The sequence below is a fragment of the Mustela lutreola genome, chromosome 10 (genome assembly GCF_030435805.1).
Source record: "Mustela lutreola isolate mMusLut2 chromosome 10, mMusLut2.pri, whole genome shotgun sequence".
Classification (NCBI taxonomy): domain Eukaryota; kingdom Metazoa; phylum Chordata; class Mammalia; order Carnivora; family Mustelidae; genus Mustela; species Mustela lutreola.
The window spans coordinates 45,707,718-45,721,256 of NC_081299.1; the positions used below are offsets into that span (position 1 = coordinate 45,707,718).

The window sequence follows — 13,539 nt, forward strand, 5'->3', positions numbered from 1 at the left end:
GGTACCTTTCAGGACAGGGAATCCATTCCCTTGGCAGGGAGCACAGTGGCAAGGGCTGACTTCCTTCTGGAACTCTTCCAGAGCCTGCTTCATGTTCTGCTTTATTGTGTTGGAGAAGGCAAAGTCTGTGGCCGTCACCAATTCATACAGAGGCTCTGTCTGGGGAGCAGAAAGGCAGGCGTTTCAACAGAAAACGTTCATCAGATAGAAGGCAGAAGCAAGGTTCCACAGGAATGAGCAAGGAGTTGGTGCCTGGAGATGCCTGGATTCATCTGGCACTGGACGGATGCCCCAGTGTGTAGATGGATGCCCCATCCCACCACATATCCACCAATAAACTCAAGTTCAGGTCAACTCTTACCGAATACCTCCCAAGTGCCAAGCATTAAATGTAAGTAATGAGTAAGATGAAATCCACAGGAATCCCGAGAGAGAGAGAGAGAGAGAGAGAGAGAGAGATACATAGTAACCGGTGCTTACAGCACAGCAATTACAGGGCTTGTGCAAACTTGGAATGTGGGGGGAGGAGCAGGCAGTTAATCTGTCTTTGGTGGGGAAGAGGAGGTGATTTTTCAAGACACTCTTTGAAACTATTATAGCTTTGTCCCAACATCGCCTCCTCTAACAAAACTGGCAAAATCATTCAGGTTGTGCAAGAGCCACCATTATGAAGCCTTTCCCTGAGCTCCAAAGTTCACAGAAAACCTTCCCATCATGAAGTGCTCAGCATACAACCCCCTGTTCAACTGATACACATTCTATTTCTTTGCTCCTTTGCAGTCATTCATTTTTTTAAATGAGTTGAAATCTCCCTTTTTCCTTCTTGAGTTAGAAGATAAGCTGCTGAAAATCAGGGCTCTATACTCTCAGCTCTGTATCTCTGGGGTCCAGCCCCAAGGGTTGTGAGAACAGCTAATAAAAGTGGGTGGGAGAGGCACCTGGGTGGCTCAATTGGTTAAGTGTCTGCCTTTGGCTCAGGTCATGAACCCAGGGTCCTGGGATCGAGTCCCGCATTGGGCTCCGTGTGCTCTCTCTCTCTCAAGTAAATAAATAAAATCTTTAAAAAAAAAAAAAAAAAAGTGGATGGGCCAATGAATGGGGGATGGGAGGCCTCACCAGGGCAACAGCAGCTGGCCAGGACGAGAGGGGGTGGACAGCAGGGACCTAGATGAAAAGAGAGCACTGCTGGTCTCCTGCGGACATGGCAGTGTTTTCACAAGTGGAAGCCACAGACCAGTGTGGTGGTGCTGATGGGCTAGGAAAAGTCTGAGGCAAAGTGCAAAGGAGTAGTTAAAAATGTTTTGGAACCTCTTGCCCCTAGTTTCAGCTCCAGGGCCAGGTTCCTCTCCAGATTTCGTTTGTGATCCTGCCCTAATCCTGCACTGGAGAGTTTAGGGTCTGTCTAAATGCAGGCAATCATGCCTAATAGAAGCCTCCAGTGGGAAGAAAATTGCTTCCATTTCTTAATGCATCTGATGCTGACCTTCGCTCCAGTGGGCAAAGCAAGGCCCCTTGGTGGTCCCATTGTCTCACCGTTTTGTGGTCAATGAATTGATCCAGAGGCGGTTTGCGAAACAGTCCAGCCTGCTGGCCACACGTTGGGGAGGGCGGGGTGGGGGGGAGTGGGGAGTTTGCTGTTCACCAGTGTGAGCTCCTGCGACAATCTGCATTCACTGCCTGAAAGGCTGCCTTTAACCCCCCAGGCATTCTCCTATGAGCACTGAGATTGGCTCCAGGAGAGAGAGCAAGTCAGAGGCAGAGCCGGAATAAACCTCCGACGTGTACTGCGCACCAGCAGCTGGGGCTGGGGGTTGACGTGATCTGACTCTGTCCTCACGAGGTAGCAATGGTTAGCGCTGCTTTCAGATGAGGCTAAGTGACTTGAACAACGTCACAGCCAGGAATCTGAACCAAAGCTTTTGTTTTTCTTACTAGTTCATGATCATTATTGATAAAAATGGCTTCATTATTCCTATTTCCTGTTTCTGTGCTGGTGTTCTCCAAAGTTTGCAGACCACGGTTTGCCTTGGGATGCAGCAGCGACCCCTGGATTCCACACCTCCCTTTTTGTTCTACCGTAGTAGGGAGTATTGTCCCTTCTTTCATTTGATGGCCCTACCCCCGCCCATCTTTCTTTCTCTCTCTTTTCTTCTCTTCTTCCTCTCTCTTTCCTTCTTTCTCCCTTATTTCTCCCCCCAATACACAGTCTTCCCTCTTCATATTGATCATTGGGTCCTAAGCACACTTGCCCTTGTGAAAATTTTATTTATCATATTGTAGCAAAGGGACGGTGCTCAAAATTTATTAAATTTCACATGGTTCCCTGTAATAGACCCTGGTAATCACCATTCTTCTCCTTCTTTATTTTATTGATTGATAGAGAGAAAGAGAGGGTGAGTGGGGAGGGCAAGGGGGAGAGGGAGGGAGAGAATCCTCAAGCAGACTCCATGCCCAGCACAGAGCCCGATGCAGGGCTGGATCTCATGGCTCTGAGATCATGACCTGAGCCAAAATCAAGAGTCAGATGCTTAACTGACTGAGCCACCCAGGAGCCCCAGGTGATCACCATTCTTAATGATAACACTTAATTATTATACTGGCAGCAGTTATTAGGTGCTTAACTAAATACATACATGATCTAACTTAGTCTTTACCACAATCCCATGAGGAAGGTTGCCTTCCCCATTTTACAGAGGAAAAGGCTGAGGCACAGCAAAGTTAAACAGATAGACCAGAGTCACACGTCAGTAAGTGGCAGAAAAGGATTCGAACTGTTAGCATTGTGGGTTGTGTCCTGTCAGTGTATATTTTTGGATAAATGGGCAGGTATTTATAACAGGTTGGTGGCATAAGAGAAGGGCTGCTGTGTTTTCCACTTACCTCACTTAATATCCTGTTATGAGCATTTTCCCATGCCATTCAATATTCTTTGATAAAATGATTTTTTTTTTTAGGACCGCTTAGAACCCTGTTGTACAGATGAACTACAAGGTATTCATCTCTTCTCTTGTTACTAGGTTTTTGTTTCCTTTTTCTTCTTTTCTTTTGCTACTACAAATAACATAAAAGAAGGTATCTTTTTATATATACATCTTTGCCAACTTTTAAAATGATGCCTTTAGTTGATCATTGCATTTGAGGTTTTGGATCAAAAGCTATAAACATTTCTAATGTTTTGGCTATAGATGGTTACATTCTTCGCCTAAACTCTTATATCAACTTCTATTCTCAACTCATTTTATAAAAGTGTCCATCTCATCACTCTCAGTGACATCGAGTATTATAGATTTTTAATCATTGTCAATTTGATGGGTAAAACATGTTGTTAGTTTGATTTTCATTTTTTATTCCTAGAAAAGTGAAACATTTTGCCTATATATTCACCATCATAGTTCTGAAAGTTGTCTATTTCTTTTGAGATGTGTCTTTCTTACAAATTGTATCACTCCTTGTACATTAAGAATTTCACTTGTGGCAATTTTTTTTTTTTTTTTTTTTTTGGTGTGTTAGCTGTCATTTACTTATACTCATGGTTTCCCTATTTGAAATTCACAATTTATTTTGGGGGTGAGATCTAGCAGCCCAAGTGTGACATTTTCTTACCAGGCAAGGTGACCACAACCTCTGTATTTTAAACCTTCTCTCAGTCAGAATCATTTGTCTTTCTAGAATCTTTGAGTACGTTGCTTTAGATAATCACCCCATTAGAAAGGTGTGATTATCACTGGTTACCAGCTAATGATGAGCTGGTTTTCTTTCTGGGTACCTAGTAGGGCTGAGATCCCCTGACCTCCTGAAGGGCAGGTTTGCAAGTAGTGGCGAGTAAGCAGAGGAAGGGTCTTTTCCTGGGTGAAGCTTTTAGGACAGAGTGAGATGACATTTCCCCTTCCTTAGCACCGCTGCGGTGATCTTGGGAGCACATGACCACATTAAGCCTCCATCACCTGGGGGCTGAGGAGCACTGCCAATAACCTCCTCTTTAATATGCGTTGGACATGTTGTGTGATTGAGAAATAAAGTTTTGATGTACTAAGCCACTAAGATTTGGGACTTCTCATTTTTACTGCAGCATAACCAAGTCCTTCCTGACCTCTACATGAGCATCACTCACTATATCATTTCCTTCTACCCTGGGCAATGCCCGAGTTCTGTACAATGGCTTCTCCACCAGCCATTGGACCTTAAACCGCAACTCAGCCACCCTGACTACTGATAGAAATGTACATGGATGGTAGAGTAGGTGACTAGGGTTGCCAGTCAAATAAAAAATGTCCAGCTAAATTTGAATATTAGATAAACAACAAATATGTGTATAGTACAAGGATGTCCTGTGAAATATTTGGGGGATGGTTTTAGTAAAAAGTTACCTATTATTTGTCTGAAATTCAAATTTAACTGGACGTCCTGCCTCTTCACTTGCCCAATCTGTCAACCCTTCACTTTCTTATCATGCTGCTTTCTCAGGAAGAAGTCCTTGGGCTTTTGGCGTCTCCCTCTGTACTCTCCTTCCATAATATTTCTCTTACGTCATTGCTTTCATCTCTTGGTCTTCTGCTTCTGCATAAGAACACTTTTACAGTGCGTTCCACATCAATGACTCCATTTGTTCTTTACAGTTTCTAATGTAGGCTTTCATCTGCCACTGTGCCTGGGGCTTCCTACAGTCAGCCACTACCTTTCTCAGCTGATGAGGGCTCAATAGCTCAGCTTCCTTTTTTTTGACTTCCTTAGTTCATTTTCTTAAATCTTCTTATAAACACAAAGCAAAGGCAATTGACTTCTATTTTCCCACTTTTCGATGGAGGCTCTTCTTCTACGTCTTGAACGTAATTTCAACCTTTGGTGTTTGGGACTCTCTTTATGTATCACTGCTATTTTTTTTTTTTTTTTTTTTTTTTTTTAGTCCTTTGAGCAAAGAGCCATTTCTCTGAGGATGGATTTTTACCAGTAAACAGTGGGAATGGGCTCTTCCGTGTTCTTCTTCCCCATCCACCCAGCTCCTACAGGAATCGTGTTTCGGGTCTTGATCTTTCAAGCACGGTTTATGGCTGTAAGCCCCAGCCAACACGCTGGTGTCTAGGAATTGCTGACCTAGTGGCCTCTGCTGTCCTGGAAAGTAATCGCTGCTCCACCTGGTGAGTTGACTCCGCAGAGAATTATGGGGGGATAATGTGAAGGCATCTGCAGTTTTCTCCTGACAGGAAGAGTGTGTGCAAGAGTGGGATGCCCAGATCGTACATTTCTAATTCAGGTCCGGGACTTACAAAGGAAGGTTTTAAGAGCCTCCAGTCATCTCTCCTCTCCAGCTCCTGAACACATCTCTGAGTCTTTCATCTTTCTCTTCGGCCGCCCACACAGCCCTTCCCAGCACTACACTGATAGTGGCTATGATACTTTTCCCTGTATCACACGCAGACTGGGAAGCCACTAGCCTTCGGTAGAGCGCGGCACCTCTGAGGGTAACGTACCAGTCTGCCTCAGGTGTTTAGCATGCTGACCCGCCCTACCTCTCTTCCTCCTTCCCTCTCTCTCTCCCCTCCCCCCACAGTCCCATAATCACATCACATGCTTGGCACCTGATGTTCCCAATGCCCAGACTGACACACCCAACTTATTTAGGTGGATAACCAAAGAAAACTCCATTAATTCTCAGTTTTAGGGAAAAGATGCAAGTCAACTATAAGTGACATGTAAAGGCCAGGGATTTACTTTTCTCTTGAACTCTGTTCACTCCCACGCCCATCTGTGATACCACGCAATGTCACCACAACCTTGCCAATCCCAGATTTCTCTTGAGCTGCCTACAACCTTTGGCTGACTTTATCCTCCTAGGTGCTTGTTAGCGGCTATACCCTAAGTGTCACTACTGAGCACATAGCCAAGCAGAGGATCTGAATGGCAGACTTCTTGTTCTGCAGAAACTGTACATTTGACATACAAGTAAAAACACTGTGGGAAGCTGCCAGGGTTGGGAACTACAGAGCTTCCTGTCAGGAGCTCCAGTCCCTCATCACCTCTCCTTGGCAGCAAGACTAAACCTCTGGGAGTGACGTGGGGCAGGGGTGTGGTGGATGCCAGACAACCAGTGACTGTACAGACAACAGCAAGAAAAGCTTGGCCGAGGATAGAACGTGGACCCTGTGCAGAAGTTCCCATAGGCAAGGACTCACAACCACTGAGGTGTATGACAGTCTTGTTCAAGCAAACATCTTCTTAGTTTAAGGCTGCAAAACTGCTCCTATGTGGGCAACAGGTGGTTGGGATCATTCATTGCTATTCACCAAACCCACAGCAAAATCTGGAGGGGAGGGAAGAAGTCAAAGTCTCCGGTCCAGACCTCACAGAGGCTTTCCAGCAGCCACAGACAGACGCAACCTCTGTGACCTTGAATTTCATCCACCACAAAATGGAAATCAGCGTATGCAATCCACAAAGGCATGAGGATTTGATGAGATAATACTCCTAAAACCCCTGGCAGAGCGTCATGGATGTAGAAGGTGCTCGAAATGTCAGCAATCACCATGAGGTACCACCCTGTCCTGTCAGACGGCCGTGCCTGGATGTGTCCTACAGCTCGGCATGTGCCACAGGCTTTGTCCTCACAGCTTCCTGTGTTCTCCTCCAGTGTCTTAACTCCTGTCACATCACAGGAACTTAACAACTATTTGTTGGCTGAATGAATGAAAGCTAAAATAAATAACGGAAAGGGTGGCTCTCTGCTGAAATGGAAACCCTATCAATTTCAGAGGGCTGGAATTAGAAGCCAATGGTGAGTTTCCTTTAGCAACTTGGGTGGCCTGAGTGGGAGGGACTCAAGGGTCTCTAGCTGGTGCTGAACAGTGTATTGTTATTGGTCCAATCCAGATGAATTATCCACTCTAATGTGTGTGCCTCGAGATTAGGGCATGGGTCTTATTGAGCTCTGTATCCCAAGCCCCGGGCATTTTTTCAAAAGACTTTATTTATTTATTTGTCAGAGAGAGAAAAAGAGAACAAACAAGTTGGGGGAGCAGCAGGGAGAGGGAGAAGCAGGATCCCCACTGAGCAGGGAGCCCAATGTGGGGCTCGATCCAGGACCCTGGGATTATGACCTGAGCTGAAGACAGATGCTTAACCGACTGAGCCACCCAGGCGTCCCCAGCTGTACCTTAATTTTGATGACCTCTGGGTTGTACTGCACCGCATCTCCCCACTCCTGCATCAGCTCTGCCTTCGGGATCTCCTTGTAGGCCAGAGTGGTGATGTGCTCACTGGCCCCTCCTCGCACAAGGACCACCAAGTCTTCCACCATGGTGTTTCTCTTATTTCTCTCTGGAATGGACACAGAGAACTGGCATGTCAAGGGACCCACTCCAGCACCTTGGAATTTACTGCCACCCAATCAATTACCTAATTACCGCAATATTTATTAAACTCATCCCGCAGGTGCCGGTGGACAAGGTGGCTTCCTACCAGCAGAGGAAGTCATGGCGCAAAGGGCAAAAGGCAGCTCTTTCAATCTTTTGGACCTAAGTTGGGGGCAGGACAAGGAAGGGACATCTATAAATGTCACTGAGTCTATGAGAGATAGAGAGCTGATGGACAGATAAATATATACACACGTGTATAAATATATATACAGATATATGGATAGATGGGTCATAGATAGGTATGTAGGTCGACAGGGAGATGAGTTAGTGATCATTCATGTGTCAGCCTGTAATCTAATTGTTGTACATGTATTTACTCACTTACTTGCAGATAAGAAATTTTAGGCATTAAGGATAAAAAGGTTTATCCTGGTAATGCTGCAGAGCTCTAGCTAAAGTGTTTCTGTGTATGCGATAACAGAGGCGGGAACATTTGTAAAGGCTGGGCTTCATATGTGATAGATACCCTCTAGAGAGTGTCTACTAGGAAATGGTTATTTTGACTTCTCACAGAGTTTCCCAGAAAGCCCTCAAGCATATCATTCAATCTTCGCATTCTCATCTGTCCATGGACCCAATGCCAAAAGAGGTGGTGTCGAGGAACCATTCAGCCCTGAGCCTACCACACCTGAGGACCACAGACAGGGAGTCTTGCACACCACTGACGGGTGCACAGCGGTACAAGCATTGCAGAAAACAGTTTTGCTGGAACTAGTCCAGAAAAAATACGCAGTCTACAACCCAATAATCCCACTTGCAGTGCATGCTCTGGGAAACCCTTGCATGTGTGTACCAGACGGCTGCAGAAAAAAGTTCAAAGCCCCAGTGACTGTACTTGTTCAAAACAGGAAGTGACCCAAATCCAACAGTGGCATGGACAAAGTGTTGTATTCATACAATAAATACTATGCAGCAACAGAGACTATCATTGTACACAAAAACATGACGATGAATGGGAAAAAAAGACAACCAACACCCAGAACTGAAAAGATCACATCCCATCCATATAAAGTTCAAAAACAGGCAACAAGGGTGTCTGGGTGGCTCAGTTGGTTAAGCGTCTGCCTTGGGCTCAGGTCATGATCCCAGGATCCTGGGATCAAGTCCTGCACCAGGTTCCCTACTCCACAGGGAGCCTGCTTCTCCCTTTCCCTCTGCTGCTTCTCTTGCTTGTGCTCTCTCTGTCTCTGTGTGTGAGCGTGTCAAATAAATAAATAAAATCTTTAAAACAAAATAAAACCAAAACAAGCAACACTAAGCTGTATTTGTCGGGGATACATATGGCAGTAAAACTATTAAGACAGGAAAAATGAGTTTAACACGGAAGTGAGAATGGTGTTTTCACCAAAAGGGACGGAGCAGCTGTAGTTAGCAAGGGTTCCGGGGTCCTGGGCAATGTTCTATCAAGGGACCCATGCAGGGTGGTAGAGGGAAAGAGGGTTAATTTACAAGTCTTCTTAATTCTTTACTTTTTTTTTCAAGATTTTAGTTTTAAGTCATTTCTCTACCCAGTGTGGGGTTGGAACTTACAAGCCCGAGAATAAGAGGGGCAAGGCCCACTGAACGAGCCAGCTGTGCACCGCGTAAGTCTTTTTTCAAGAGCACCTGTGTTCTACGCATGCGTCTCTGGCCGGACGTCTCTTCCAACCCAGGCCCACCAGAATGAGCAAATAAACAGTATCAACCAGACGTCAGTCACCAGTGCAAGCGATTGTCCTAGACCAGCAGTTACAGTTTTGTTGTTTTGTTTTGTTGTAGCTGGGGAACTCTTTCTCCACGTTCCATCCCAGGTCAAAGCTCAGGAAGTAGAGCCGGTGCAGGCTTGCTCCTCGGGATGCAGCGGAGGTCACGGACGAAGTCCTTGCGGATCGGCCTATCCTACTCCACCTGCTGCACTGATTCCCAGTTCCCTTGAATGACCTCCAGGTTTCCTGCTTCCGGACACTTGGCATTACATCCTGGACCCTACGCCAGCCCCCAATCTGGGCTCCCCTGCCGTGTGGGCTCTGCTACATGACTTACGTCTTCACATGCTCTTTTAGTCTCTGTCCCACCCTTGTCTCAGGGAAGGGCCAGTATCCTCACCTGCTCCCTCGCCTCCTCTACCTGGCCCCGACACCCCTGCCTCCAACCTCCAGATAGGCCAACTCTCAGCCCCCCGGAGTCAGTTTCCATTGTCATTTTCCTCCTGCCTTAAAAACAACGTTCCTGCTTTATTCCTCGAGCGGCAGTCCCAAAGCTCCCTCCCTTAGGAAGCCTGTCCTGACGCTTCAGACTGGGTTTGGTGCTTACTGCCGCCTTGTCATTGTTGCTTTAAGCGTTCGCCCGCTTTGTGTGAGCGCCCTGGGGATAGGAATACAATTTTATTCATTTTTGTATGTCCAGCGTATCATAGGAGCTGAATAAGTTTTTACTGAATGAATCATTATTTTAATTGAAATGTCTTAGAATATCCGGTGTTTGGCTTAGAGAGTGACTCAGTTTTGGGGATGCGAGGAAGGGAAAGATGATGACCATGGAAGTCACATACGCCTGCCACTTACCTCCTATTTCTCTCAGAATATCCTGGCATAGCTCCATCGACACACCGAGCTTGACATAGGCCACCTTAAGAGCAGCGCCGACTCTAAAACCCATCTGGGCACAGGCGTGGACATGCTTAAGAGAGTAATCTGAAGGAAGCACGAGAAAGGCCCGTGACCTAGAGGTAATTCACCCAGTCCCTTCTCCTGTTGTCCATTCCAAAGGCCTTGCCCTTCCTGGATGTCAGGGGAGCCCCACGGAATCAGGTTCAGATAAAAGGGTGGCTAGCTTGGTGACCTCAATGCGAGGAGAGGCTAACATCAGCATGGAGACCTCATGAGAGATGGACAGCAACTTCCCCCTCAGGGTCCTTGGAGGCTCTGAGGCTCATTGTCACTCTCCAAAGAGCAGAAGCGCTCAGTTGCTTTCTAAAATTGTGGCTCCTGATAGCAACCCTCTAGGGACTGATTCCATGAATCTAGGTTGCCACCATCTGTCCCACTTCTGCTCACCCTCTCTTTTTTACGCTTGGCTATAGAAAAGAGAGCTTGCTCATTTATTAATTGAGGTGATGCATTTAAAGTGTCAGTCTAGGACCTGGCAAAGAGAAGGGGCCAATTTCTCCTATTTATTCATATTTTGGCTCATTTCCCACTTGCTCCTCCCTAATTCTCTACAAGGCATCCTCCCCTCCTGGGCTTGTTGAGAACTTGGGTGTGACTTGTTGGCACTTGGAGGCCAGGCAAGGAGAGGAGGGCAAGTCTATGCCTGGGCTGTTCTAGTGGTGTTAGGGTTCATCAGTATTCCCCCAGACACATTCCTTGAAATACAAATCTCTTGATAATATCTCTTGTAATTTTTGTACTAGTATTACAAGAAAAAATGCTTCTGTGGTCAAGTAAGTGTGACCAATGTTGTATCAGGATCATATTTGCAGAAATATGAAAAGTGCATTGGAAACCAGTGGGATGGAGGATGCTCTCTTTGACCTTTGTGGGACTGGGGCCACGCTGGCTTAAATTTACATACATCATATGCCATGTGTCCTCCTGCAAGTACAATGGACTTATAACCAAACCCTGGCTCTGCCTGCCCTTGTGAACTGTGTGACCCAGGGCAACTCAGCTGTCAAGTACCATGTTGGAGGAAAGAACATGGGATTGGGAAGCATGAGTCACACCTTAGGCCTGCCATTGTTCGAAAGTCCTGTAATTTTATGTGTAGGGAGAAGAGACTTCAGGGGGGCAATAGGCGGTGAATATTAGTTTGGAGCCTAGTGTAATAATCTAGGAACTTGCTACTTAAAATGTGGCTTATGGATCCACAGCACTGACATCATGTCACATTTGTTTGAAATGCAGAATCCTGGGTTTCACCCCAAACTTACTGATGGGACTTGCTAATCGACTAGAAGGAAATACAGTCAAGGTTGACTCCTAGGTCTTTGGCTTGAGCCACTGGATGGATGGTAAAACCATTCTGAGATGTGGGTGACTATGGAAGACACAAATTTGGGAAAGAAAAGCGAAAGTTGACTTTTGGGGCATGGTAAGGTGGGGCTGGATGATGGACGTCTCAATGGTGACATCAAGGAGTCGTTTGGATGTAAGCTCTTGGGTTCAGGGAGGAGGGCCAGGGTGGAAATAGACATGGGGGGGGGGGGTTCCACATGTTGGAGGCATCTAAAGTCAAGAGCTAGGGGGATGCTGTCTAGAGACAATAGTTACAGAAAAGAGGACCACCCAGACAGAGGGTTGGGTAGAAGAGGACCCACAGGAATAGGTTATTAAAAAGGGGAGATCTGCTAGTGAAACTATAGGCAGAGAGGGAGAAGTGAACTAGAAGCAGAGTCTGTACCTCTTCTCCCACCAACTAAGAGAAGCTTCTCCCTACCACCTTGCAGAGCTCACATGGGCCCCAGCAGGAAAATCTCAGTCCCCAGGGCCGTGTACCTGCTTTCTCCATGGCCTCCTTTTTCATGATGAGTGTGTATTCGTAAATGCCCCCCAGCACAGCCTCTGTGATGTAGTGGGTCCCAAAATCACGGAAGAGATCTCTGTACTCCCCGTAACTATACTCCAGGGGCAGCAGCTTGACTCTCTGAAGAAACTCGTAATGGAGCATCAGGCTTCTGGCTTTCAGCCTGTAATGTGCTACTTCAAGGTCAGAGCGCGCATGCAGAAATGAGCTTTTCTAAATGAAAGACCGACAAGGGAAAACCAGACCTTTAAAGTTAGGAATCTGGAATGAGAAGATGAACTTTGCAAATGCCATCCGACGTTCTTGGCCTGGGGTCATCACTCTTACGATTCCTTGAGGATACTTGGGGGAAGATGGGCCTATTTGACAAGGGTTGGTTTCTCGTAAATATTTCGATGTCCTTTCAGCGTGGGAGAGCTTGCCCTTAACTCACCCCCCTCAGAGCGGCAAAGCGGCGATGAGAAGGGTCAGCGGCCAGAGGCAGACATGGAGAGGAGCAGCAAGTGCACCCAGGACCACTCTGGGGGAGGGGGGGTCTACCTGCCTGCCAAGGCAGCCTCTTTTCAGATTCTGAAGAAAGGCCTCTCGAGAGTGAGTCAAAGAGGTGTTTTAGGAAGGCGAGACACTGTAGTGTACGACAAGACAGCAAACTACAGCCTGCACCCCGAATCACGTGACTGGGGTTATGAATGGAGTCTCACTGGAACACAGCCACGCCCTTTCATTCGTATACTCTCCACGGCTGCTGTCACCCCCCAATGGCAGAACGGTAAGTAGTTGTGACAGAGACCCTAGGGTCCTACAGAGCCTACACTATTTACTATCTGGCCCTTTACAGGAAATATTTGCGGCCCCCCGCTGTGGGGGCCAGACTGAAAGAGGGTGATGCTCGGTGAAGCGTAGGCAGCAGAAGGTACGAGGGATCCGAGGTGAGAGGTTCCTACACTGATGTGTAGGCGGAGGACGATGCGAGAGAGAGGTCGCATTCACGAGGCACCTTCTGCCCCAGTCTTCAAACTTACAGCCAGTTTGACCTATCAGTTCTAGAAGGCCACGCCAGCTCCCGTGGTGCCAACCGCCCAGGCTCCTCATTGCTCCCTACCTGACGCTCGCCTCGTTCTAGTCCTATCCCAGAGACTCACAACTCTCCCTTCTTCCTTACCCTTCCAAGTGGAGCCGTGCTCTGGGATTTCTCTAAATACCGTAGGTGTCCTCTCCTGCTCGGATGTTGATAAAAGCCTTCCCGAGGATCTCCCTTCTTTCTCGAGCATGCCTCCCCTGCTCCAATCAGAGCTGATGTCTTAAAACTCTGGGAGTATTCCACACATGCCTTGTCTCATTGCCCTTCATAGATGCTCTGTTTTTTTTATAAACTGAAGGTATGTGGCAGCCTGTGTCAAGCAAAGCTGTCGGCACCGTTTTCCGACAGCATTTGCACACTTTGTGTCTCTGTGCCCTATGCGGGTGATTCTTGCCATACTTCAACATCTTCTTTATTATGATTCTGGTACGGTCATCAGTAACGGTGACTTGCTGAAAGCTCAGATGACGGTTAGCATTTTTAGCAGTATTTTTAATTAGGGTATGTCCATTGTAATTTTAGACATAATGCTATTGCACACTTAAG

The 13,539-nt window shown here is 46.7% G+C and overlaps 1 protein-coding gene across 1 annotated transcript in view; it reads right to left on the bottom strand.

Moving 5' to 3' along the window:
* The window catches only part of C8B (complement C8 beta chain), a 42,672-nt gene that overhangs the window by 5,199 nt on the left and 23,934 nt on the right, over positions 1 to 13,539 (bottom strand). Inside the window, exons 8-11 of the mRNA XM_059137381.1 lie at positions 11,885 to 12,125; positions 9,953 to 10,081; positions 7,148 to 7,311; positions 6 to 159 (exon numbers count right to left, since the gene is read on the bottom strand). Coding sequence (XP_058993364.1) covers positions 6 to 159; positions 7,148 to 7,311; positions 9,953 to 10,081; positions 11,885 to 12,125 — 688 coding nt within the window. The remainder of the gene's footprint in view (positions 1 to 5; positions 160 to 7,147; positions 7,312 to 9,952; positions 10,082 to 11,884; positions 12,126 to 13,539) is intronic.